Raw genomic sequence first — 26053 nt, forward strand, 5'->3', positions numbered from 1 at the left:
CCAACTATAAATATGTAATCTGCCTGTTCCCAGGGATGGGTAGTATTTCTGAAACATGTAATATGTATTTGTATTTCAAATACAAAATAGTATTTTGTCATTTGTATTTTATTGGGTTGAAGGAAATGGCTCTGTATTTTGTATCAAAATACTTTATTGGTGTGTATTTTTGTATTTTAGAAATACTGCAAAATACTAAATGTGAAAAACACTAAAAAAAGTAAATACTACACAAAGGTGTAATGAATAATTGGTAATCAGCTATCACAATCAGCTAATGTGAGAACAGCTGTGTTCACTCACAGCTTTTCAGTGACTGCTATTGTTGAAGCATCAGCTCTGGTCTGAAGCACTGGTGTGAAGTCGTACGCAAGTAAAGATGAGCAAGTTTACCTGTGCAAGTTCACATAAGGGCACCGACAAAGGCAACCATGTCCTATTGTCTCCATGCCAATCTTTAACAGAAAAAATGTCAGATATCTCAATGAACCACAATGACATCAATAGATGGTAAGGTGTTGAGTGTGTTTGAATTCCCTTCCTTGTAGCATCCATTTCTGCATTCTACAGTTGGGACAAGTTCACCTTGTTTAATTAAATAACAATTCTATTTCCTTATTAGCTGCATACTTGAGGTTGGAGATATTAAGGCATATCAAGTTTCTCACATACTGGAACTTCAAGATGCATAGCCTTATGATTTTCTTATTCAGTTCTGCACTGGACTTGAATTACGAAATTCGGCACAGATACACAATTATGATTTTGGCCTGTTGATTATAATGTGGTTAATTGAAAGCTCTGACAGTCGTTTTGGATAAGCATCAGCTAGATGACTAAATGTAAATGTAAATTCTTGAATTATTCTTCTGATCACACTACATGAACTTGCATACGGTATACTATTTGGTATGACGGGCCAAATTGTATTGATTTTTACTATATAGTTTTAATAGGCTAAATGTTTGGGATATTAAAAAAGCTTTTTTTGCAGTGCTTCCATACTTCCTAAAAAAAAGTATTTTGAGTATATTCTAAATACAAAAATACTTTTTTTTATTTTGATACATAATATGGTTACTGTATTTTGTAGTTTATTTTGATATATTAAAAATCAGGGTATTAGGTATTTTATTTTGAAATACATTCTGATGTGTTTTTGCCCATCCCTACACTTTGCGATGGTTAGCTTGTCACCTGTGACGCACCTGTGTACAACTGGAGCAGCTAGCATGCTATCGAGCAGACAGGGCCATTGTAAAGGGAGGTAAATCACGAGGAGGAGGAATCTGTGTTTACATCCGTGACGAATGGTGCCAGGACACTGTAGTAGTATGCAAACACTGCTCACCACTGGCAGAGTTTATGATCATAAAGTGCCGTCCTTTTTACCTGCCAAGGGAAATTACTGTGATTCTGCTAGTCGCAGTATACATCCCGCCTACCAACAACAACAGCGATAAGAACGCGGCTCTTAGTGAACTGTACCAGGCTGTCAGTGAACAACAGACGGCACACCCAGACGGTTTCACCATCTTCACTGGAGATTTTAACCGTGCTGATCTCAAAACTGTACTTCCAAAGCTACACCAGCATGTTGATTTTCCAATAACATCCTTATGCTAATGCCCGCATACAGACAAAGGGTAAAAGCGAACAAACCGGTTCGTAAGCAGGTAAAAGTGTGGCCTGAGGGAGCCTCCGATGCTCTTCAAGACTGCTTTGACACAACAGACTGGGAAATGTTTAAGCAGGCAGCCACTTACAACAACCGGACAGACATAGAGGAGTATACAGACACTGTAACCTCTTACATCACCAAGTGCATCGATGATGTGACCCACACAAAAGACATCATCACTCGGGCTAACTGGAAGCCATGGCTGACAGGGGATGTCCTCAGGCTGCTGAGGGCCAGAGACAAAGCCTACAGAGCTGGGGATGAAGCTGGCATGAAAACAGCGAGAGCCAACCTGTCCCGTGGCATCAAGGAAGCAAAAAAGGAATACACTCACAAGATAACCACCCACTTCAAAGACAGCAGGAACGCACAAAGCCTATGGCAGGGCATTCAGGCCCTCACGGACTACAAGCCCGCGCCACAGAGCTGTGAGAGCAACATCCCTCTGCTCAACAACCTGAACCGCTTCTTTGCTCGCTTTGAAGCACAAAACAGCACCTGCCCACAGAAGACCCATCCCCCTCTACATGAGCAGCCCCTGTGCCTCTCTGCCGACAGCGTGAAGAGGACACTTGCTGCTATCAACACCCGTAAGGCAACAGGTCCAGACAACATCCCAGGTCGTGCGCTGAAGGACTGCGCAGGGGAGCTTAAGGATGTCTTCACAGACATCTTTAACACTTCCCTGAAGCAAGCCATCGTCCCATCATGTTTCAAAGCTGCCACCATCATACCTGTGCCGAAGAAAACTGCTCCATCCTGCTTCAATGACTACCGCCCTGTGGCACTGACACCCATCATCATGAAGTGCTTTGAGCAGCTTGTCATGTCACATATCAAAGCCATTCTCCCCCCCACCCTGGACCCCTTCCAGTTTGCATACCGAGCCAAGCGGTCTACAGAGGATGCAATCTGCTCTGCCCTCCACCCAGCCCTCACCCACCTGGAAAAAAGAGACTCATATGTGAGATTGCTGTTTATAGACTTCAGTTCTGCATTCAACACCATAATACCACAACAACTCATCTGCAAACTTGACAAACTGGGACTCAGTACCTACCTCTGCAACTGGCTACTGGACTTCCTCTGTCAGAGGCCCCAAGTAGTACGTGTTGGCAACAATACCTCAAGCAGCATCACACTGAGCACAGGGGCCCCCCAAGGCTGCGTGCTCAGTCCGCTGCTCTTCACCCTGCTGACGCATGACTGCACTGCAACCTACAGCAACAATCACATAGTGAAATTTGCTGACGACACAACTCTGGTGGGTCTCATCACCAAGGGCGACGAGACTCAATACAGGTTGGAGGTCGACCATCTGACCACGTGGTGCAGGGACAACAACCTCCTGCTGAACGTCAGCAAGACCAAAGAGATTGTTGTTGACTTCCGGAGAGGTCACACCCAACACCTGCCACTGACCATCGACGGTGCTGTGGTGGAGAGAGCGAGCAGCACCAAATTCCTGGGGGTGCACATCAGTGAAGACCTCTCCTGGACCACCAATACTGCATCACTGGCGAAGAGAGCTCAGCGCCGCCTGTACTTCCTGCGGAAACTCAGGCGAGCAAGTGCTCCACCAGCCATCATGACCACATTCTACCGAGGCACCATTGAGAGCATCCTCTCCAGCTGTATCGCTGTGTGGGGTGGAAGCTGCACTGAATACAACAGGAAAGCCCTGCAGCGCATAGTGAACACAGCTGGAAGGATTATTGGTGCTTCACTCCCCTCCCTGAAGGACATTTACACCACCCACCTCACCCGCAAGGCGACCAAAATTGTGAGTGATGCAAGTCACCCCGCTCACAATCTGTTTGATCTACTGCCCTCTGGGAAGAGGTACAGAAGCCTGCGCTCCCGCACTACCAGACTCACCAACAGCTTCATACACCAAGCTGTAAGGATGCTGAACTCTCTCCCTCCTCTCCCCCCTCCACCCTCAGCTACATAACATCCTGGACATTGGACCCAAAATGGCCGCCTGCACTACTCCACTTGCACACTTGCACACTTGCACACTTGTACACTTTACAACTTGGTGTTGTTGTCCTGAAAACACAACACTTCTGCTGCTCTTACATAACTTGCACCACTATGCCACTTTCTTTCTTACTTAGGTCAAACAGAACTACCCAAGCCTTTTATTGGCCTGACTTTGCACTAGTATTTTATGACTGTCTATGCACAATTTCAACCAAATTTTGCTGCTCTTATTTTTTCATTATTATATGTGCCCTCTTATTTACTTATTTACTTACTTTTTTGTTTACTTGAATGTTATGTTTGTCTGTGGACCTAAATTGGTAAAATATGTCTTGTCTTCACCGTGGGATAGTGAGAAACGTAATTTCGATCTCTTTGTATGTCTGGAACATGTGAAGAAATTGACAATAAAGCTGACTTTGACTTTGACTTTGACTATATGCTAGGCCTAAGTGACTGGCCTATCTGGGTGCGTTTGGAGATGCCTGATGAAATCAGACGTTGTTGAATAGGCATAATTTATCCTGGTGCCACATACCTTGCATGTAGCTGTTCGCTTATTTCCTCTGTGCAGTTTTTGTAACCGAAAGTAATGATATAAGGCACTTCTTGTCGCCTTGGTCAATGCATTTATATCTGTGAGTGTGCGCACATTGCACATTATGGCAAAGGAGCCATGCCGCTTGTTATACGTTTCACAAAGTATATGTAGCAGTAAAATAAAATAGAAATACATGAATACATTTAGATTAAAAAAGCAATAATTGCATGAAATACAGCTTGTTCAGGAGTCTCGAAGCTCGAGTCCGAGTCAAGTCTGAAGTCTTTTGAGTGGAGTCGCAAGTCAAGTCTCAAGTCACTGTTTTTGCCAAGTCCAAGTCCTCATCTTTTTTACATTTCTATCCCTTCATTCTCTTTAATTCAAGTTCATAGCACGAAGCTGTCATGAAGAGCATTTATGCTTTATCAAGAATCAAAAAGATTAGCGTGGCACCACTCTAGATGTGTCATTAAATTAATTGTGCTATTTCGCGAGGTATAGAGATCTTTTGGTTTCACACACAAAGTGCACTTAACTGTTCTTCATATCCTAGTTGTCTCTGATAAATTGAAAATAATGAGCGTAGGCTTATGTCCATCGAGTCAGCTGCAGCCAACCACAGTCATCTTCAACCAGTAACCGGAGATAACGTTCTGCTAATTGCGCAGTTGTTTGCGAATATCAAAACATAACACCACTTAATTTCAGGTTAAAATGCATTGTAATGTGCGTTACTGAAGTTTGTACCGAGTAAAATATTAGCCAATAGTTTTTTGTAATGCCTTACATTACCGTGTTACAGCAAAAAGCAATATATTACAGTAATTACATTACTTTTGTAACTCGTTACTCCCAACACTGCTGGCTGGACACTGCAGTCAAAAGGATTTCGCCGCCGATGCGAAATTTCGCTGGCCGAAATTTGCGAGGTGTTTCGCTGTGTGGAAACCCACCGTTATGGAAAACTGTCCCTTGTGGTGATGCGCTAGCTTGTTTCTGTGTCAATGTGATTTCAGAAAATAGTCTGTAATTTCAAGTGTTACCATGTTTACTACTTCTATGGCTGTCTATGCAATTGTGGTAATATTATTTTAATCAAAGTTATTTGTTTCTCTCTCTCCCTGTTCATGTGTTTTGCAGCTAATGAAGGTGGTAGCACTACTGCAGATGCTGAGACCATCACTCTGAACCAAGGAGCATTGCAGACATTTGAACTGGTACCTGTGAGTATTTGTAGGCCACGCACACACACGCACACACACACATTTGCCACCATGTTTCTACTTGATGTTGCCTCTTTTTTCTCTCTTTTTTCTCTTCTAATTTCCTGTCCTCCTCTCTCTATCCCCCTGTTTCTCTCCCTCCCTCTTCTCTCTTTAGTCATTTCATCTTCAGCCCACGGGCACCCCAGGCACATATTACATCCAGACGACGGGGGCCAATCAGAATCTCCCGCTCACGCTGTCAGCCAATCCCACGGTCACGCTGACCGCAACTGCGTCACCCACATCGCCAGATCAGATCATCTTACACAGCCTGACTGTGAGTCCGTATTGGCTTATCTGTATGTGTGTTGAGTTCATCATGTTCATAGATGTATTTCCTGCATAGCTGGGATCTTCTGAAACACGGCAATAAGAATTGTCAAAGGGTGTCAAATGGTTGTTAGTCAGTCTCTGTGTATTAGTGTGTCTATGTATGTTGGTCAGTTTCATGCTGACCTGCAGAGACGTTTTCGAATGGAATGATTCAGGCTATTTTTAAAATGCGTGTGTGCAGGTCTTTATATATATGTGTGTGTGTGTGTGTGTGTGTGCAGACTGATGGGTTGAATGAGAATGTGTCGGTGCAGATGGCCCACCCAGGCGTCATCATTCAGACAGTCACCTCGGAACCTCTGGAGGGGGCGGGGCTAAAGGAGGAGGGGTCAGAAGGCGGCGCAGAACCAACAGACAAACTCCAGAGTTCCACAGAATCAGAGAGCAAGAATGAGGTGCAGTGGGACAGTTGATCGAGTAATGAATCCTTACATTTGCACACATACATATGGCCAATTCCACACAAAACTGTCACATCCATATTAACGCCAACTAAATGCCATGGTATTTGTATGATGCGAAAGATTATGTGAAGTTTTTCAACCAAGTTCTACAACCAAGAAGAGTGAATGCTCAAATTTGAAGTAATCATCATTCACATCATACCATACCATGTCATGTCATTGTGTTGGCGTTATGGACGTGACAGTTGCCTTGACAGTTGGAATTGCCCATATATAGAAGCCTAACGATGTCCCTGACAACGCTCATACACATACCCACACCCACATCTATTCTCATGCAAACACACACACACACACACAGGTGCAGAGAGACGCATGCTCACCCAAAACACACTTTCACACCTAGTTTCAAGTCCAGTCTCATTTTTGACTTCCTTTACGAGATGAAATCTATTCTATTTGAGGGCAAGTTTGTTTAAGGTTTTGGCCATTTGGCACGTGACACAGATGTTTTTCCTTGAGTATACTACAAGTGAGCAATGTCAAAATCAGTTGGGTTGTAGACGTCGTTGGGTTGTAAACATTGTTGGGTTGTAAACGTTGGTTGTTGGGTTGTAAACGTTGTAGAGTTGTAGACGTTGTGGGGTGGTAGACGTTGGGTTGTAGACGTTGTTGGGTGTGGAAGGTTACTGATGTGAAGTTGCCCTGTAGACGTTGTTGGGTATGAAAGGTTACTGATGTGAAGTTGCCCACTGTCTCTCTCAACTTTTCAGACTCTGGAGTCTTCAGCGGTGGACACGCCTACCGTTGATTCTGGGATATCTGCGGTGGACACGTCTACAGTTGATTCTGGGATATCTGAGAGGGAGGTGCTTATTGTCCCTTCCCCCAATAGCTTCATCCAAACCAGCGACATCACAGATGACATCAGCACCGACTCCGTCCTCCCCGTAGGGACACTTACAGGTAATTATGCTACGAGCCCTCACTCAACATCTACTCTATTGGGGTAATTATGCTACGAGCCCTCACTCAACATCTACTCTATTGGGGTAATTATGCTACGAGCCCTCACTCAACATCTACTCTACTGGGGGTAATTATGCTACGAGCCCTCACTCAACATCTACTCTACTGGGGGTAATTATGCTACGAGCACTCACTCAACATCTACTCTACTGGGGTAATTATGCTACGAGCACTCACTCAACATCTACTCTACTGGGGTAATTATATACTCTATTGGGGTAATTATGCTACGAGCACTCACTCAACATCTACTCTACTGGGGTAATTATATACTCTATTGGGGGTAATTATGCTACGAGCACTCACTCAACATCTACTCTACTGGGGTAATTATGCTACGAGCACTCACTCAACATCTACTCTACTGGGGGTAATTATGCTACGAGCACTCACTCAACATCTACTCTACTGGGGTAATTATATACTCTATTGGGGGTAATTATGCTACGAGCACTCACTCAACATCTACTCTACTGGGGGTAATTATGCTACGAGCACTCACTCAACATCTACTCTACTGGGGTAATTATATACTCTATTGGGGGTAATTATGCTACGAGCACTCACTCAACATCTACTCTACTGGGGTAATTATGCTACGAGCACTCACTCAACATCTACTCTACTGGGGGTAATTATGCTACGAGCACTCACTCAACATCTACTCTACTGGGGGTAATTATGCTACGAGCACTCACTCAACATCTACTCTACTGGGGTAATTATGCTACGAACACTCACTCAACATCTACTCTACTGGGGTAATTATGCTACGAACACTCACTCAACATCTACTCTACTGGGGTAATTATGCTACGAACACTCACTCAACATCTACTCTACTGGGGGTAATTATGCTACGAGCACTCAGTCAACATCTACTCTATTGGGGGTAATTATGCTACGAACACTCACTCAACATCTACTCTATTGGGGGTAATTATGCTACGAACACTCACTCAACATCTACTCTATTGGGGGTAATTATGCTACGAGCACTCACTCAACATCTACTCTACTGGGGGTAATTATGCTACGAACACTCACTCAACATCTACTCTATTGGGGGTAATTATGCTACGAACACTCACTCAACATCTACTCTATTGGGGGTAATTATGCTACGAACACTCACTCAACATCTACTCTACTGGGGGTAATTATGCTACGAGCACTCAGTCAACATCTACTCTACTGGGGGTAATTATGCTACGAGCACTCACTCAACATCTACTCTACTGGGGGTAATTATGCTACGAACACTCACTCAACATCTACTCTACTGGGGGTAATTATGCTACGAACACTCACTCAACATCTACTCTACTGGGGGTAATTATGCTACGAACACTCACTCAACATCTACTCTACTGGGGTAATTATGCTACGAGCACTCACTCAACATCTACTCTATTGGGGTAATTATGCTACGAGCCCTCACTCATCTACTCTATTGGGGTAATTATATACTCTATTGGGGTAATTATGCTACGAGCACTCGCTCAACATCATCTCTACTGGGGTAATTATATACTCTATTGGGGTAATTATGCTACGAGTACTCACTCAACATCTACTCTATTGGGGTAATTATGCTACGAGCACTCACTCAACATCTACTCTATTGGGGTAATTATGCTACGAGCACTCACAACATCTACTCTATTGGGGGTAATTATGCTGTGAACACTTACTCAACATCTACTCTATTGGGGGTAATAATGGTATGAACACTCAATCAACATACTCTATTGGGGTGAATGGTAAGGCGACTATTTTGTCATATATTTGTGTGTGTGTGTGTGTGTGTGTTTGGCTGTACAGATCCCATTCTACAGAATCAGGAGGAAGGGTCTGACTGAAGCAGAACAGAACTTTCTGGATCTCACCCATTGCTCAGTTCTACAGGCCTCTTTTGGGAGCTGCAAAACGTTTCAAATACGAAGGCACTCCATTGGATGTGGACATGAACACTAACCTGCAAAACGCACCCACGTTGATCACACATGTTCTTATGCAGACAGACACACACAACCCAAACACATTGCAGTACAGAGGAAGATGCTCTCTAAAACGCCGGCCTCCATAATGCACTGATGTAACGTTATGAACACAACTCTGAGCCTCATCAATGGTTTACACACACACACACGGAGTTTCCTCATACACATCTGCACTTCACAGCCCAGACTAGCCTCAAGCATAGAATACCTCTCACACACATTGTAGCCACATATATATTTGTTCCTCACACAGACCCAGAGCATTATAAACAGCAGGACTAGTGCTAGGGCAAGAAGTGTTTGTTTGTGCATATAATCTAACATAACTGGTCTAACACTGTTTACTGTTGATGTACAAAGATGTAGGGATGTTTTGTATATATAACTTGTCAGGCCTATTTGGTTTAAAAGGTTGCGAGTGTGAGATCAACGCCTCATTCATTTCCCCATGGATGTGTGTATGCGTGCAAGCTTTGGCATGTGTGTATGTATGTTTATTTATTAAAGCCCTGCAAAGGTGTTTTGTCATTGTAATGAGTGATTATAGTGGTATAGAAATATAGCAGAACATTTCTAATCTTACCATACATTACACCCATACTTAACTCATTGAGTGCCAAAAACGTAATTTCCTTCCCATGTGTTGAGTGCCAAAAACTTAATATTACGTTTTTAGCTTTATTTTAAAATTACGAAACTAGACACTAACACACCTTATATGTGATTTTGGGAACTCTGTGATGAATGGAAATGAAATATATGACGATCGAAAACTCATGAAAACGCACAATCTGGACATTTTATCATAACTCGGGTTGCCGCTTTGGGTCGAATCAGTGACTCATGCACGTCAGGTCAAAACCAGGCCATTTTCGTGGGTCTATCACAAAGTGGCAGTCTCGCCAGGTCTCGCTGATCACTACCTGGAAAGTTTACAGGCAACACTTCATATTTCATGAAATGTGTTATATCTCCATTTCTAGAAAAAAAAAAAACAGCGATTTTGATGAAAACTAGCCACTGTTTGGCTTGGGATTTCTCAGGAACAGAGGCATGTAGAAATACACGGTTTGCACCCACTGAGAGCTTAAAGTCTCACCTTTTAAACGAGCCATTGTATGTGTTCATAGCTATAACACAGAATATGCTGTGGCTGTACAAAAATCATCAACAATGATCTAGATTGCTGGCACTCTAGGACAAAGCTTCCGAAAACAGCTTGGCATTCAATGAGTTAAGATGGAGGTAGTCTAGTGTAGCCCTACATATTAAATTATAGCTTGAAAGTGGAAGCCATTTCTGATCTGAACCAGATATTATTGTCTAATATTTCGTATTCATCCTTACTCAGTCTTCTATGACAAATGTGAGGCAGATGATTCCAGTATAGTTAAAAAGTAATTACAACATATCTCACACCAATGTATCTTAACAGCATCTCACACACCAATATATCTTAACAGCATACAGCAGCATCTCTCACACCAATGTATCTTAACAGCATCTCACACACCAATATATCTTAACAGCATACAGCAGCATCTCTCACACCAATGTATCTTAACAGCATCTCAGACCAATGTATCTTACAAACACACAGCAGCATCTCTCACACAGCAGCTAGCTCCAGCATCTCTCACACACTTGCTGTTATCACCTGTTCAATATGGGAAGTGAGGATGTGGTGAGCTGAAAGGGGACTGAAGCAATATCTTGTCTAAAAAGAGGACATGAGACCAGCCTGCGGGTCCCTGACCTGTAGCTTGGTTTTTCTTGTCAAAAGTTGATGGACCACAGCTCCTCCGTGGTTGCCTTCCAGCCAGCCTGTGAAGGGTTTTTTGGTTCACAGATGTGACAAGAATACCTCAACAAAAACAAATCCATCTGCCTCTGGGCAATTTTAAAATAATTACTAAAATATTAAACAAGGAAGCATGTTGAGAGTGTGTATGAATGTCCATCCACCACTCTCAACCGAGATACTAACTTGTGTTTCAGTTCAACACAACCAGACGTCTACTAAAAGGAAGGTGTCACTTTTCCATTTATTACAGAAAAGAAAATTACATTTTCAATGTCTGAAAAGACAATCATCGCCAAGCCTCCCCTTAGTAAGACTTCTGATGTGGTTGTGGTAGAACAATCGGTGGTGTTTTGTGTGCGGCGGTTTAACACCACCCAACAAGTGCTTTACGGGAATGTCTAAGTTCATTAAAAACAAACAGACATACGAAAAACAGGCAGTCAAACTAATCTCAGTTTGGAATGTACATTTGCATAAACCTTCATTTTTTCCAAATGTGAATATAAAACATGTACGCTGACATAATGGACATGGCTTTTAAATGGACTATTGTGGCGGTCAGTTGACTTGGCATTTGGTCTACAAGCAGCTGCACGCCTCCCACAGTGCTACAGCCTATTCTTCATTTGCATAATTAGCTAATGTGCAGAGTTCTTAAATGGGTATAAAAAAAGTCTTTCAGAAAGAACGCCAAAAGGCTAACTGGCCTCTTTAACACCACATAGAACCTTTTTGTTTTGGACCCAAGTTCTAGATCCCACTAGAGTCCTTGTTTGGAGTAAGGGGTGGATTCTGTCGGGCACAGCGGACCAATCCCCGTGCAGCAGGGCTCCACGGAGGTGGGGGCGAGGTTCATAAGGCAGACGCGGGTTGGCCTCGGCCCACGTCGTGGAAGTAGAGGTTGGCACAGACGCACAGCAGGGCGATGGAGATCAGCATGTAGTAGATCAGCTTACGGAACTTTGGCTCCAGGTCCCCCTGCCGGTACCAGAAGATCTAGAACAGGAGGAGAGAACAGGAGAGTCAAGAGATCTAGAGAGTCGAGGTCAAGTGGGTCATGTGACCATATCAGGCCCTAATTCTCCAGTGTAGCGACTCCCTCCTCTTTTGACCATTTCATCAGCTCTAGCAAGCTGAATTCCTTTGGTACGGTGTGATTGCTGGGGCAGTGTGCAAGTTAAGAGATCTATGCTGACCTTCATGAATGAGCACTGTTTTTACTATTATTATTTACTATGACTATATTAGCGTGTGTGAGTGTGTGCATGTGCGTTGAGGGGTGTATGTATATATGTATGTATGTATGTATGTATGTATGTATGTATGTATATTATATATATATATATATATATATATATATATAAGCGTGTTTGAGTGTGTGTATGTGTGTCGAGGGGTATATATATCTATATATTAGCGTGTTTGAGTGTGTGCATGTGCGTTGAGGGCTATATTAGCGTGTTTGAGTGTGCATGTGCGTTGAGGGATATATATATATATATTAGGGGTGTAACGGTACATGTATTCATATTGAACCGAAACGGTACGGGCGTCACGGTTCGGTGCATGAATTTACACGGAGAATACACGGTATAAAAACACATAAAACTCGCGTGTGGATTAATTGATGTAATTCGGAATTAATGTTAAATACGAGAGTTCTTTAGCGACACCTAACGCTAATCTGTAGCCTCGCCTTAGCTCTGATTGGCGCCTGTTATTTTTTTGTCAGGTCGTCGGTCGAGTCAGTCAGTCAGCGATAGCAGCACAAAGTGAGTGGTGGCGACCCACAAGAGTTAGAGGACCCGCTGGTCTCTTTAAGATCGCAAGTTTAAGAACTTTAGTTACAGTAGTACAGGCGAGAGAGTGGTGGATAAGAAGAAACTGTGTGTCGGCGTTGTTCAGCAGTTGTTAGGTAACATTATGTGAGTGGAAATATATCGAACATGCTACACATATTCCACGCCATCACCCAGATGATGTAGGCTACCAATCACTGAAACGAGAGAAAAAAACTTCCCCTGCGTTTCACCAGCCTTTACACATAGAAATAGGGCCAAAACCTATGGCTTAAAATGATTTCGTTATGACAGAAAGCTATGTAAATCGCGTGGTAATTACCTTTATGTTAGGGTAACTTGTAACTTCTCACATGAGGAGCTGCCAGTGTTAAGTGCATAGACAGTAAAAGAAAGTGTCAACGCTAACCAGGCTAATAAACAAATCATGCTACGGTGAGTTAATGTTGAAGGGTAAAGTCACGTGACTTCTAGTTGTAGTCTGTTTATGAAATGAAAGAAGCAATTTGTTTTTTTTTTAAAAGAAGGCAAAATAGTGTGATATTTTCACAGTTAGTAGATTATTACAGTACACACATTGAAAAATATTGAAGCAAATTGTAGACCCTTCCACAACTAAACACGGATGTTGAAGGTCTTACTTAAGTGGATTTAAAATCATTATTCTATGTAATTTGCACTTTCAGAAATAAGAGATGCTGTAGGCCTATTTTCAGTTTTATAGCTGATTGTCTTATTTTGTTTACAAGTTACAGATGGAGTCTAGGTAGGCCTACTTATTGTAGCCTACTGTTTACATCTTACACACTTCAGGCTGTTGCAGGTAGCTCAGGGGAGAGACTATATGACACTAGGTGGTAGGCTACAGCCTGAGACATGCACAATAAAAAAAAATTGCTTTCTGCATTTTTGTTTTGCTTTTCCCTCCATTATACCGAACTCGTACCGAACCGTGATGTCCGAACTGAGGTATGAACCGAACCGTGACTTCTGTGTACCCTTACACCCCTAATATCTATATATTAGCGTGTTTGAGTGTGCACGTGCGTTGATGGGTATATATCTACTATATATATCTATATATCTATAGTCTCTCACTCACCAGCACCAGGACGGAGCCACACAGCAGCAGAACACACACTGCACAGAAGATGTTGATGGGCTTGGGGGGCAGGGGAACCACGAAGGAGCTGATGACCGTGATCTGGAATCAGAGACAACCAGTGAATGACCACAAAACACACACAGAAGGACTAAAGACACGCATCGCACACACACACACACACAGAAGGACTAAAGACACGCATCACACGCACCAACGCAAACACACACAGAAGGACTAAAGACTAGGGGTGGGCGATATGGACAAAAAGTAATATCTCGATATTTTTTGTGATTTTGACGATAACGATAATAAGTCGATATCCTTTAAAAAATAGTTTTTCTTAAAGTCTGAGTTACTTTACAGCTCATTATTTATGAATAGCATCATTACAATAATAACCAATAACCTAACCTGTGACTTTTTAACCAAATCAACCAATGCATTGTCACTCTGACACATTTCCAATTCTGCCCCCACTTGTGTGTGTGTGGCAATGACATGGTCTAGCCAGCTACATTAGAGAAGATGAATAGGCCTAACAGTTTTCCAAAAGAAAGTCTGAAGCTGAAGTTCCTTTCAAACCTTTGCATAGGATTCACTGTAAAACTAAGCAGACCAACAGAGTACATCTCAGTTATTTCCTTTGATGTTTAGTTTAAGAGCAATCATGTAGGCTAGCATTCCAAGTTACAGAATAGAAACGAATGCGTTAGCTTATGGCTAATGTATATGAGAAATCCCATAGAGATGCTAATGGTTAGCATAATCGGTAACCGTAGATATTTAGAGCGAACTTCAGTCCATTTACAAAAGAGTTACATGAGAATAGTTCTTTGTTTACAGCTGACTATTAAAATACTCAAAGGCTAATGTTTTCTTTCCATATAATACCGTGTAGGAAAAAACATGACTGTCTCATCAATGCTACTTGAACAGAAGTAGCCGCATAAAATCCCAAGTAGGCTACTCTCGCTGCACAAAATAAACATTAGGCATGCGTGTGTGTGACAACGTTGTGACCCACTAGTGATCACGTGACACTTGCTCTGCTGCAGCCAGGGGCTTCTCCCGCATACACCTCCTGGGAATGTAGGAGTCTTCAGTGCGTGATTGAGTGTTTTTCCCCCATAAGTAATTTAAATACTCGATAATGTCAATTTGCACATTGTTAAAACAACAATCACGATATTATCGCAGACAATATATATCGCCCACCCCTACTAAAGACACGCGTCGCGCACACACACACACACACACACACACACACAAGGACTAAAGACACGCGTCGCACACACACGCATCTAGATAGATAGATAGATACTTAATTGATCCCCAAGGGGAAATTCAAGGTCTGGACTTACCAACACAAGTAGGGTCGTAAGCACGCCAACGACTAAATTGATGATTCTATCCTGGAAGGAAACAAAGAGGTTTGACAGGAATTTGACAAAGCATTTGCTCACATGTCCTGTTGTAAGTGCCAAGTCACATCCTGTTGCAAAAATATGCTGTTGTCTGCTCAGAAGCAATGCTTTGTTTTGCCAGGTCATGCTCTGCTGAGTGCATGAGTGGACTTTAGGCCTCTAGATTCAGGGTGTAGAGGTCTATTGACATCTGTGCATATCACAATGGCCTCTGTCCATGTTTTTGAGTGTAGTGTGTACATGCATGCTTTGGTAATTTCTAAGGACTTTCTGTTGAAGTGTAACTCCGGAGTAAAACAACCTAGGGGCTATCTACTGTAGTTAACCACAAACCAACAACAAAATTACATTAATTGGTCGCATTTTGAGCAAGACTGTTTATTTGCATCATCACTGAATGGGCCTATAGTAATGCTAACGGGAGAATCCTAATTAACAGTTCAAAAGTCCAAGTCAGTCTCTGTCAGTAGTTATTGGGTTCAAATCGAATCGTGTGTGTGTGTGTGTGTGTGTGTGCGTGCGTGTGAGCTTCCTACCCTGGCGGAGGTCTCTCCGAACAGAGGCCTGTTGTCCAGGCCGCTGGTGCCGTAGGTGCGTGTGGTGAAGTCGTCCATGCCTGGCCCCTCCCCCGCCCCTGGGGCCCCCTCCACAGGCTCTTCCGTCCGGCTCGTTTCTCAGCAGCTGTGGCGCCCCCTACTGAGTGGAGGCCAGCACTGCATGCTAGCAGCTCCCACAGGCCCTCAGCAGCAGCATACGCTCTAATGGGGGCTCTCTGAGCAGAACAAATAGGACACAACACAAGGCTCGTGACTACATTAACATCAATTACAAACAACAATTTAAAAATCTGTGATATTTAAGAATAATTAATTGAGGTCAACCTATTTTAGAAAGTTATATTTAAAGGTGACAAAGAATCAAAAACTTTTCCCTAGTCTTTGTTGAATAACGGTACCGTATACCCGCATTCAAGAACATACGAAAAGAGCTAGACATTCCTCTTTTAGAAATGTTCGCCAGAAATCTGAACGGATACATATTACGTAAAATGCCCCCCCCCCCCCACTCACCTTTGCACACACCTGCCCCTCCCATAGAGCAAGCAGATTGCAGAAGTGTTCGCCAAGTTCCGAGGTTCAGGCTGTGCAAGCGGTGTGCAAACTTTTTATTACTGAAATAAATGCACGAGATGCTGTTCAATTCCCACTACATTAAGATAGGCCTAACTGAAACTTTGGTAAGTATGTATTTGTACATCTGTATGGAATTGTATTGTGTTAGCACTGGTTGTATTACCCGGCAGCATTCTACATTTGCTCTCTCTATGGAAATGCGAACACAGCTTCCACACAAGCACCTAGTGAGTGAGGAGAGGACAGTGGTCAATCTAATTTCAACACCTAGCCTACACTAAGAAGGTTGGTCTAAAGTGATTGCATTGGCGGTCTTACAGTAGCGATATATAGTAAGCTTTTATTGGGGGAGAGGGCTCAATGATGGTCAAGTGTATGTAGGCTAGTGCCCTTCTCGTTTGTGTGTCACTCCAAACTCGTCAAATGTGGAGGCGTGGTTAGAACCCGAACTCGTCAAATGTGGAGGCGTGGTTAGAACCCGAACTCGTCAAATGTGGAGGCGTGGTTAGAACCCGAACACGTCAAATGTGGAGGCGTGGTTAGAACCCGAACTCGTCAAATGTGGAGGCGTGGTTAGAACACTTGGCATCAAACTTCCACTGGCCAAGCTTCAGCTGAATCAGTTGTTGCCATGGTCACATTAAGACCATGGCATTTGGAACGTTTGCATTCCAACTTCTGTCCCAAGACTGTTTGTTTTGATGCTCATATTAAATAGGCCTAGTTGAAACGGTTCGTTCTGCTCGAACGGTAGGCTACCGTTAGCCTAAGACCCAGACAGTCTCCCAGCATATGCATTAGCCTAGAGTATGAGGCTGAATCTGAACGGGCCATAGCGCATATTCGTAATAGGGTTGCCAGTTAAGCCCGAAAGGACGCCAAATAGGTGCAAAATCCCCACCCTAACATAGCTTTCTGAGAGAGGCTTTTAGGAAGCTTCTACGGCATTACAGACCCACCCAAAATGTTGTAGTCTATATGTCATCACAGAACAAGGATAAATACCCTGTTCAATCATTCTAGGTCACCTTTAAGACATTCATTGTCAATAACCTAATTAAGTTTCTATCTATCTAAGTTATCTAACCTGCTCAGTAACCATGGTGTTGCTTTAAAGGCAAACATCTTTTGTCTGATGCTCTGCTAATCCTTAGAACACTTGCTTCTTCACTGACTAATCTAACATCATTAGATAAAGAGTAATTTTCGCTAATGGAAGCATCAAATTTCCTGGAGTGCACTCTGAAACAATATGCAAATGAAAATGAGTCATCCAAGCGTGATGCCCAACCTGCTGAATTGGCCTAAATGTGAGAGTTTTGACTGTCAGCTGTCAGCAACCTTAGTCAGTGCATAACTAGTTTTCAAACTTGAATATAAAAATCAAACATGAATGCAAGATAAATTCAAAATCCTCTATTTCCCAATCCAGATTAATATTGCATACTTTTTTAGGCAGTAAAACTATGACTCTTGAGCTGCTCAATGAGGTATTTGGCATTCTGCTGTATTTTTTTCAAGAAATGCGGAAAGGTATACTCAGCAAGTTTGTCTGATTTATATAAGCTAAACCGTGTACGCAGCTGAAGACGCAATCATACATCGCTGATATGCTCTGTATTGCTACCCTCAGCAGATTCCCCCTCTACCCAAGACAGAGGACAGACGTCACACTTCCTCTCGCTCTACTGGCATGTGTGGTCACAAGAAACACTCCGGAGAATACATTTCAGTGGGAGAGCCAGTGAGAGGAAAGGACTCCTCCCTTTCAAGTTCTCTGCCAAGAGGCTTGTTCAAATGGGAATGATACAACCCTCATTAGTTTGCTAGAGAGGCTCTATTTGTAAAAACTTGGATAATCTGACTAGTGTTAAAATCCACAACAGGCAAGTAGACCTCATGCTGCATCTAATAGCTACAGTATATGACTGCCAGAACAAAACACCAGGCAAAGAAGACCACTAAAAGTTCTAAAAATATAGGCCTAATAGCCAGAATCACCAGACATGAAACATCATGAAACCTCAACCACTTCAAAGGCCTGATCAGAACTAAGTGACTCATCTAAAGACATAAATTAATTTCACCATCAAATCATTTATAAAGTCACACAAGCTAATAGGGGGAAGCCACCTACACACACTTTTATGTTGCAACACGCACCCGGTACTATATGGATGTTCTACATGCAGATTATTGTTCGCTGTATTGTTTAAATTATACACATGCAAAAACAATACAATCCAACACCACATACACACGGGCCCTCATCTCGACAGAGCAGTATGCTGAGCGTTAAATTAGGTTAACTTACCTGTCAAGCCAGGGGTTATCTTCATCTCAAGGTTTCTTTCTGTAGCATTCAAATATTTGTGCGAAGGTAACGTTACATTGCCTTTTTTACAACCTTTTTGTCTGGAGATGAAAACAGCATCGTTAGCGTACAGGATATCTAACGTAACGTTATGACACACCTGAACAAGATAGCTTGTTAGCTAACGTTAGAGATAGTTAGCTAGCTTAATGAGTTGTTTGCAGTGGTGTTGTGGTTAAACTTACATTTACTTCCAAACTAGCATTAATGGTATCTAGCCACTTAAGTAACTAAAGTATAACCCGAGGAACAACAATGCGCTGTTTACTAGTATAACTCAGCTGACAGAGGAACATGAATGACAACACAATTAAATGCAACACACAGCTAGCTAGCTAGCTAGCTCACGTTGGCAAACTACAGTAGGCTAACGTTAATGTGTCTCACAACTCTGCCCAATGATGTTAAAATAGCATAATATTCGTTTAAACAAATGCGCAGATACGCTTTACAGCCTTCGTAAAAATACATGTATATCACTTGGAAATTGATCAATTGACTCACATTAAGATTATCATTACACCATAATGATGCATAGAGTAAAACAAGAAACGTTCATGTTAAACTTGAACTTACACTTAACATCAAACTAACGTTAACGTTGTTCAGTAATCGCTGCATGATTTCAAGGAATTAACGTTACCAAGGATTTCACTCACCTTACAACAACAGCCTACTCAATAAACTGAACTACCACAGGTCAATATTGTCAGTGATTTATGTTGTGCAAAGTTACTTATTGATAGATAAATAGCTAACGTTGCCTTAGCTATAGATAGTTGGCCTACTACGAGGATCTGCACTGCACCAGCTAACACTATTCTTAGCAGCGTGAAACTAGCGACAGTAAAGACAATTCCAATATGGCCGACATTCGCGAATCCTTCAAAATAAAAGTCAGAACATATTCATTACTTTTTCAATTCATGAAGACGAAAATTATTATTTTAAAACTTTATTGTGTTACCAAAGGAAAAGTAAAGTTAGAAAATAATGAAATAAAATATTTCAATCGAAAATACACCTTAGAATGCTATATTTCTTCTACTTTATTTTCTAGTGTTGAATTATGTGGCTGATAAAACAATAAAGTTGTTAAAATGGGGATGAAATGGAATCCTTACAACATGTACTTTCAGAATATATATATATTTATACCAAATTCACCTTTGTAGTACCAGGCCATACTAACTCTGTACCGAGTCACATATTAGGCCTGTCATTGACACATACTGTTGAACTTCAAATTGTGAGGCTGTGAAAACAATAAGTTGTGCATATTTAAAAAGGAGGTAAAATGGAATCCTTATAAGACGTACTTTCAGGAAATATATAGATATTTATACCAAATTCGCCTTTGTAGGTACCAGGCCATACTAAGTCTGTACCGAGATTCTTCTTCTTCTTCTATAAGGTTTATTGGCAGTTTGCATACTTAGTGCACTACCGCCATCTTCTGGGCTGAGGTGTGATCCAGTGGGATGCTACTTTATATCCATTTTTTTTTTTAAATAATAAAATAAAATAAAGACAGAAAAAAACTATTAATTCTCAAGAAGAGCCTTGTGTGGGTGGGCAAGGAAAATTAAAAGGATGGCGCCTATCGCTTAAAAGGAAGTAGCCTACCCACCAGCTAAGAATAATGTCGACCCAAGAAAATGTGGCAGCAGTTGACATATGTGCTTGCGGCTGTTAGAACGATTATGCAGAGAGGAGTGAAGTAGGCCTAGAGCTGTAAAAATGCTCTACAATTTTCCACTGTCACATTTTAGAGATATTCATATGTATTCCTGATATAGGCCCAAAATCTTCAAATGCAAAATCATAAAATAGTATGCTGTGTAAATCTATGATGTTAAACGTGTAAAAGCATGTTAGACATAAATTAAATTATATGATAAATGGTGAAAAAGCTGTGATACATGTTACAAAAATAAGACAATCACAAAATGCATGGCTATTTAAGTTGATAGCTATATGGAGGGAGATATTTTTGTTGTAATCTATGACATAAAACAAAGGGCTTCAAAAGGGCTTGCAATAGGCTCTTTATAGGTCTACTGTAATCGTGTACTATCATTTAAAAAAAAAAAAGTGTTGCCCACCTCTTGCTTAGGGCCATCAGATCTGGCAGTTATAGAAGTCACTGAATATACTTTGGGCTAATATATTCGACACAAGACAAAGTTTTAGGGTCACTAGACTGTACTGGTAGAGTAGTGACAGGCAAACTGTTGGGGCCACTCGGTCAGGCTGCGGACCAGCCATTGTTGCACCTTTGCAGCAAGGTAAACCTTTAGAGTTGGACCTCAGATTGGACTGTAACAGCTGTCAGCAGAAGTACCATGTTGTATAGTGGTGCACTTGTATGATCTTCAGGGCTGCTAGGCTGGACTAAAAGAGCAGTCGTGGAGGCGCCTAAAGCAGTGGCAGTAATCGGAACATGTCATTCAGTCTTTCTGCTTTGTTGGCTCCCAGATAAGATGTTCATGGCATTTTCTTCATCACACGCTCAGCACATTGTCTTTCTATGTGATTCACTCAGAGACTGTGTTGGATTCACTGTGCAAAGTTTGATGAAGATCCTTCAGCCCCCTTTGGGGATGTTGTACAAACACTGCTATAACGGCCAGATGACCAGAAAACAGTACCTGTTGCCAGCCTGGACTTTCATTGGCTCCAGTGTTTTTATGATCACTGCAATGTTAGCGTGTTTGTGAGATTTTTTTTGACCCCCCCCCCCCCTGCAATTTTCGGTCAATAATTCCCGGGACACATGAAACTTGGTGGGCATGCAGCATGGTGGATTCACCATATTCACCAGTGCATCTTACGGCATCATTATGCAAAAAAAAGTCCCGTCTTAGAATACAGGTCAAATTTTTTTAAGCAAGGCAAACTGTTTTTAAATGTTTTCCCAAACCTTAATGTATTGGCATACTATCTAACAAAGATTTTGTAGATTTGCTTGATTTTAATTGAGCAGATAAATCCAGTCTGCTTAGTCTTTAGCTAATTCTGGGGAACCAACCAACAAACCCTCTCTTTAGCTCAGTGTAGTGCATGTGGGTCTGGTGCGCGTATCAGGCTAACAGGGCCCACTAGGTAACTTTAATGCTGATTCCAACAAATAAAAGTGTGGTGTCAATCACAATCCATATTTGGGTCTATCAGCTCCAATATTGTTAGTTGTGTTCTCAATGGTAAAAACAAGTGTAACAAGTTAAAAAGTGTCTCAACGGAGGCTGTTTTAATCAGTCTATTCTTTGATATAGTTTTGTAAGTAAATAGTACTGCCACTGTTGCAGTTTTTATAGCTACAGGGGAGTGAATGTCCCCTGCAAGACTGTTTTTTTTTTAAAAAACTAAACAGACATGGTGCCCAAGAATAGCTAAATCTCAGATAAATGTCTCTGCTCCGGCCCCAGCCGTGGTGCAACTGGCTGGGGCACCTACACCTTACTTAAAAAAAAAAAAAACATGTCTCTGCTCCATAACAATTAGTGAGACAAACAACTGATGTACACAAACCTCCACTATTTATTCTTCGATTTTCATGTATGATTAAGAATTATAACCTCATTCAGAACACGCCACTTGTTCTAAATAAAAATTCATGCTGAAATGATTCACCTGAAGTCTTTTTTTTAACCTTACACAACTAATGACTTTAATTTCATTTGGTTTAAAAAAGACACTACAATATTTGGCTTAAAGGACAGTATGTGGCTAAATACCATAACTAGGCTTACTACTGCACACTCACCATGCATAGAACATATTCACATACTGTATCTCCAGCCTTCAGGGGGAAAAAGTGAATTTGGCTGAATTTCTTGGAAGTCATTTGATTAACCTTTGTAAAGTGGCTGTGCTGTATACTGTTTGCCCACATATCTAATAACACATATCAGTAATAATTGCCAAAATGTATGAACATTTGAACATTTCCCAATACATACAACAGTGCCTACTATTCAAATATTCCCCCATGTCTTGGCAGGTGGAAGCAGTTGTACAGCTACAAGCATGGCAGCCTTTTCTGGCCAGACAAAGCACATAATGTGATAGGTTACTGAAGTTAAAGGAAATGCAAATTTATTCAGAGACAGAAAAATGTCCAGAGTTGAAACGCTGTTCGTGCTACTGCTGTTACATCTCTGCTGGAATTGCGAAGAACACAAAAAGAAGGGAAACAAATAAAAAAGACAAAAGATAGAACATTGTAGAAAAGAGAAGAGAAGTGCTGCTAGGGGCCACGTGCTGCTCAGTATGCGTAAACCTTCACTTTGCGCACTTCTTTGTCTTCGCACTCGCGTTTCCTGTTGTAATAGTAGAAGGTGTTATCCCTCCTCTGGAGCTTTTTCACAAAGCCAGTCTCTGGCCATCGGTCCACCTGTCAGTGACAAACAGTCAGTGACAAAATATAGGCTACTCAAACAGCAGGCAATATCTCAACCCTACTCAGGTGACCAAACCGAGGTGAAGTAAGTTTGATATTTGATATTCGACAGATATTCAATTTTTTTTAATGCAGCCGGTTTCACCCCGTGTTTGCAGACAATGTACAAACAGATGACCTGTCTACTTGCTCCCAGCCGACCTACTTAGGGACCGTCTATAAAGTACCTTCTGAATTACCTTCATAGACTTTTTTGTCAATAGCTTTGACATCATGTGACCTAGTGACTCCAAACCAATGCAGAATAGTTATCCTATATGGGACTCACCTCTTTTTATAGCGACTGTATGCAAGCTGTATTTTATATGATTTTTTTAAAGAAAATACATTATTTCCCATAAGAAACTGTCTCCTTTTTTTCAATACCTCCCAAGCCATGTGACCTAGTGACTCTAAACCAATGCAGAATAGTTATCCTTTATGGGACTCATCAGACACAGGTCTAGTGGTGTGCGATACTGTAAAATTTGGTTTCGATCCGATACCAATTAAATATAGGGCCAGTATTGCCGATACGATACCAATACTGATATTTGTAACTAAAAGCAGTTAAATATACTTTTATGTAGGGGGGAACAGTGTGTCATGGTTTATGATGTGAATAAAACATAAATATGCTAAATTTGAATACATTTCCATGACCACTAATGATTTTATGATTTCCACTGTAAATACTTTACAAATATTTCAGCAACGAAACATTGCAAAGCGGGCATGCAATATGTGAAAGGAATGGTGTTTGCATGACTATAGGCTAGCCCTTGGTGAAACAGGCACAATGTGTAAAAGGTGTGCATACAGTGACTATAAAAAGAGGTGTGTCTGATGAGTCCCATATAGGATAACTATTTTGCATTGGTTTAGAATCACTAGGTCACATGGCTTGTGAGGTATTGAAAAAAAGGAGTCTGTTTCTTATAGGAAATAATGTATTTTCTTTAAAATATTCATATAAAATACAGTGTGCATACAGTGACTATGAAAAGAGGTGTGTCTGATGAGTCCCATATAGGATAACTATTCTGCATTGGTTTGGAGTCACTAGGTCACATGATGTCAAAGCTATTGACAAAAAAGACTATGAAGGTAATTCAGAAGGTACTTTATAGACGGTCCCTAAGTAGGTCGGCTGGGAGCAAGTAGACAGGTCATCTGTTTGTACATTGTCTGCAAACACGGGGTGAAACCGGCCGCATTAGTTATAGAAGTCACTGAATATACTTCAGTGTATAGGATAACTATTCTGCATTGGTTTGGAGTCACTAGGTCACATGATGTCAAAGCTATTGAAAAAAAAGACTATGAAGGTAATTCAGAAGGTACTTTATAGACGGTCCCTAAGTAGGTCGGCTGGGAGCAAGTAGACAGGTCATCTGTTTGTACATTGTCTGCAAACACGGGGTGAAACCGGCCGCATTAAAAAAAAAAAGAATATCTGTCCAATATCCGAATATCAAATATCAAACTAACTTCACCTCGGTGGTGACCAACACCTTAAGCCCAAACTACACACTTTAAGTATTTTTAATTTCCTGAACACACCTATCAAGATTTTCAGACAGACGAAAATGCAATGCCATGGGGACCTCTAATCTCCAGTAATCCTACATAATCCATGTTCCTTTAACTTTTGAATAGCAGTAGAATAGCAAGAAAACATATATTTACCAGCTCCACCTGCTTGACTTGACGGTATTCCCTCTCATCTCGATAGCCTGCCTGCTGGAATCTGTACAGGTTCTCGATCTCGTCGGTCCACTGTCTCGCCCGGCTCATGGACTTGGGCTGGCAGTTGCCATCAAGCAGCGCTGCACAGGACATTTTTGAGAGGGATGCACTCCTTGCATGTTTAAGGACATAATGGTAACGTTAGTAGCTGGATTTTATAATTTTACCTATTAGCCTTGCAAATAACGAAAATATTAATTCTAGTCCTCTAACGTTAAAGTCCTCTGATCGTGCATGTTCGAAATAACGCTAACATTAACGTTAGGTGTCACAAGCATGATGACGTTGACTGTCAAGCCCATAGCTTATTTGAGCCTGTTTCGCTCAAGACAAGGTAATGTTGGGCTACACGAGGTCATAAGGCACCCATCAAACACATACGATAATGTTAATCGTTTAACTTAACTAACGTAAATTTAGCTAATATATCCGCTGGCATGTTAGACACATTGAAGAGTGCACTGTGCACAGCACTACAACACTAACAGAGTACAAATATGTTCCACTAAAATAGACATTTGAATCAAATGATTTGATCGAACATTATAACTGACTACTGATACCAATGGGTTGCGAGAGACTAGGCTTTATGATAGTAAAATGATCACTCAGATATTACCACGAAAACAGGTTTCAAACTTACAGTTGTCACGACCACTTCCACTAAGTGGGGACTTGCTGCGGTATCCTAGCAACAGCTAACGCCTTGACGTGTTTTTTTCCTTACCCAGGATTCCGTGCGCGTCTGCGTGTGTATCTTCTCGTGCGTAGAGGTTACTTCAGTTCAGCCGCTGGTCCCATCTCCAGTCTGTCCAAACCCCTCGTAGAAGTTTTTATTGATCGTAAATGTAAATGTTTTGTTTACCAGGTGGCCAGTCGTCATAGCTGCACACCCAAGAATGTATACAGATATGTTGTTGAGACATAATGTATTGTGGACAGAAATTGAGATGAATAAAGAATTTATTATGAACAAATAGCC

General features: G+C 41.6%; 3 protein-coding genes across 7 annotated transcripts in view; 1 reads left to right on the forward strand and 2 right to left on the reverse strand.

Annotated features, from left to right (window-relative positions):
- dmtf1 (cyclin D binding myb-like transcription factor 1) overlaps positions 1–9762 on the forward strand; it is a 25677-nt gene extending 15915 nt beyond the window's left edge. For 2 of the 3 annotated variants that reach the window (XM_042079870.1, XM_042079872.1), the window contains 5 exons: positions 5349–5431; positions 5589–5750; positions 6028–6201; positions 6984–7176; positions 9064–9762. In XM_042079870.1, the coding sequence (XP_041935804.1) occupies positions 5349–5431; positions 5589–5750; positions 6028–6201; positions 6984–7176; positions 9064–9101 (650 nt within the window). In that variant the 3' untranslated portion in view covers positions 9102–9762. The remainder of the gene's footprint in view (positions 1–5348; positions 5432–5588; positions 5751–6027; positions 6202–6983; positions 7177–9063) is intronic. The other variant, XM_042079873.1, reaches the window with a different exon arrangement.
- A 1506-nt stretch (positions 9763–11268) lies between these two features.
- Positions 11269–19723, reverse strand: tmem243b (transmembrane protein 243, mitochondrial b). 3 transcript variants are annotated; one of them, XM_042081010.1, is made up of 8 exons: positions 19541–19723; positions 18822–18922; positions 16671–16731; positions 16445–16545; positions 15911–16146; positions 15312–15362; positions 13948–14049; positions 11269–12042 (listed from the first exon to the last, which is right to left on the reverse strand). In XM_042081010.1, exons 5-8 carry the CDS (start codon positions 15986–15988, stop codon positions 11899–11901), a joined length of 375 nt encoding a protein of 124 aa, XP_041936944.1. In that variant the 5' UTR covers positions 15989–16146; positions 16445–16545; positions 16671–16731; positions 18822–18922; positions 19541–19723; the 3' UTR covers positions 11269–11898. The 3 variants fall into 3 exon arrangements, with proteins under 3 accessions (XP_041936944.1, XP_041936946.1, XP_041936943.1); XM_042081012.1 differs by lacking the exon at positions 16671–16731; XM_042081009.1 differs by lacking the exons at positions 16445–16545; positions 16671–16731.
- A 3234-nt stretch (positions 19724–22957) lies between these two features.
- Positions 22958–25800, reverse strand: meig1 (meiosis/spermiogenesis associated 1). The gene is made up of 3 exons (XM_042081013.1): positions 25715–25800; positions 25012–25183; positions 22958–23277 (listed from the first exon to the last, which is right to left on the reverse strand). The coding sequence occupies exons 2-3, from the start codon at positions 25162–25164 to the stop codon at positions 23149–23151; spliced, it is 282 nt and encodes a 93-aa protein (XP_041936947.1). The 5' UTR covers positions 25165–25183; positions 25715–25800; the 3' UTR covers positions 22958–23148.
- Positions 25801–26053: the final 253 nt, after the last annotated feature.

This window comes from Alosa sapidissima, chromosome 23, assembly GCF_018492685.1.
Source record: "Alosa sapidissima isolate fAloSap1 chromosome 23, fAloSap1.pri, whole genome shotgun sequence".
Classification (NCBI taxonomy): domain Eukaryota; kingdom Metazoa; phylum Chordata; class Actinopteri; order Clupeiformes; family Clupeidae; genus Alosa; species Alosa sapidissima.

What these genes read in the sequence shown, in the direction of transcription:
- tmem243b (XM_042081009.1), bottom strand. Translation starts at nt 15,988, where the DNA reads ATGGACGACTTCACCACACGCACCTACGGCACCAGCGGCCTGGACAAC. An exon ending in TCGGAGAGACCTCCGCCAGG is followed by an intron (nt 15,363 to 15,910) that starts GTAGGAAGCTCA and finishes GTTTCCTTCCAG; the next exon opens with GATAGAATCATCAATTTAGT. An exon ending in TTACGACCCTACTTGTGTTG is followed by an intron (nt 14,050 to 15,311) that starts GTAAGTCCAGAC and finishes CTCTGATTCCAG; the next exon opens with ATCACGGTCATCAGCTCCTT.
- meig1 (XM_042081013.1), bottom strand. Translation starts at nt 25,164, where the DNA reads ATGTCCTGTGCAGCGCTGCTTGATGGCAACTGCCAGCCCAAGTCCATG. An exon ending in AAGTCAAGCAGGTGGAGCTG is followed by an intron (nt 23,278 to 25,011) that starts GTAAATATATGT and finishes TGTCACTGACAG; the next exon opens with GTGGACCGATGGCCAGAGAC.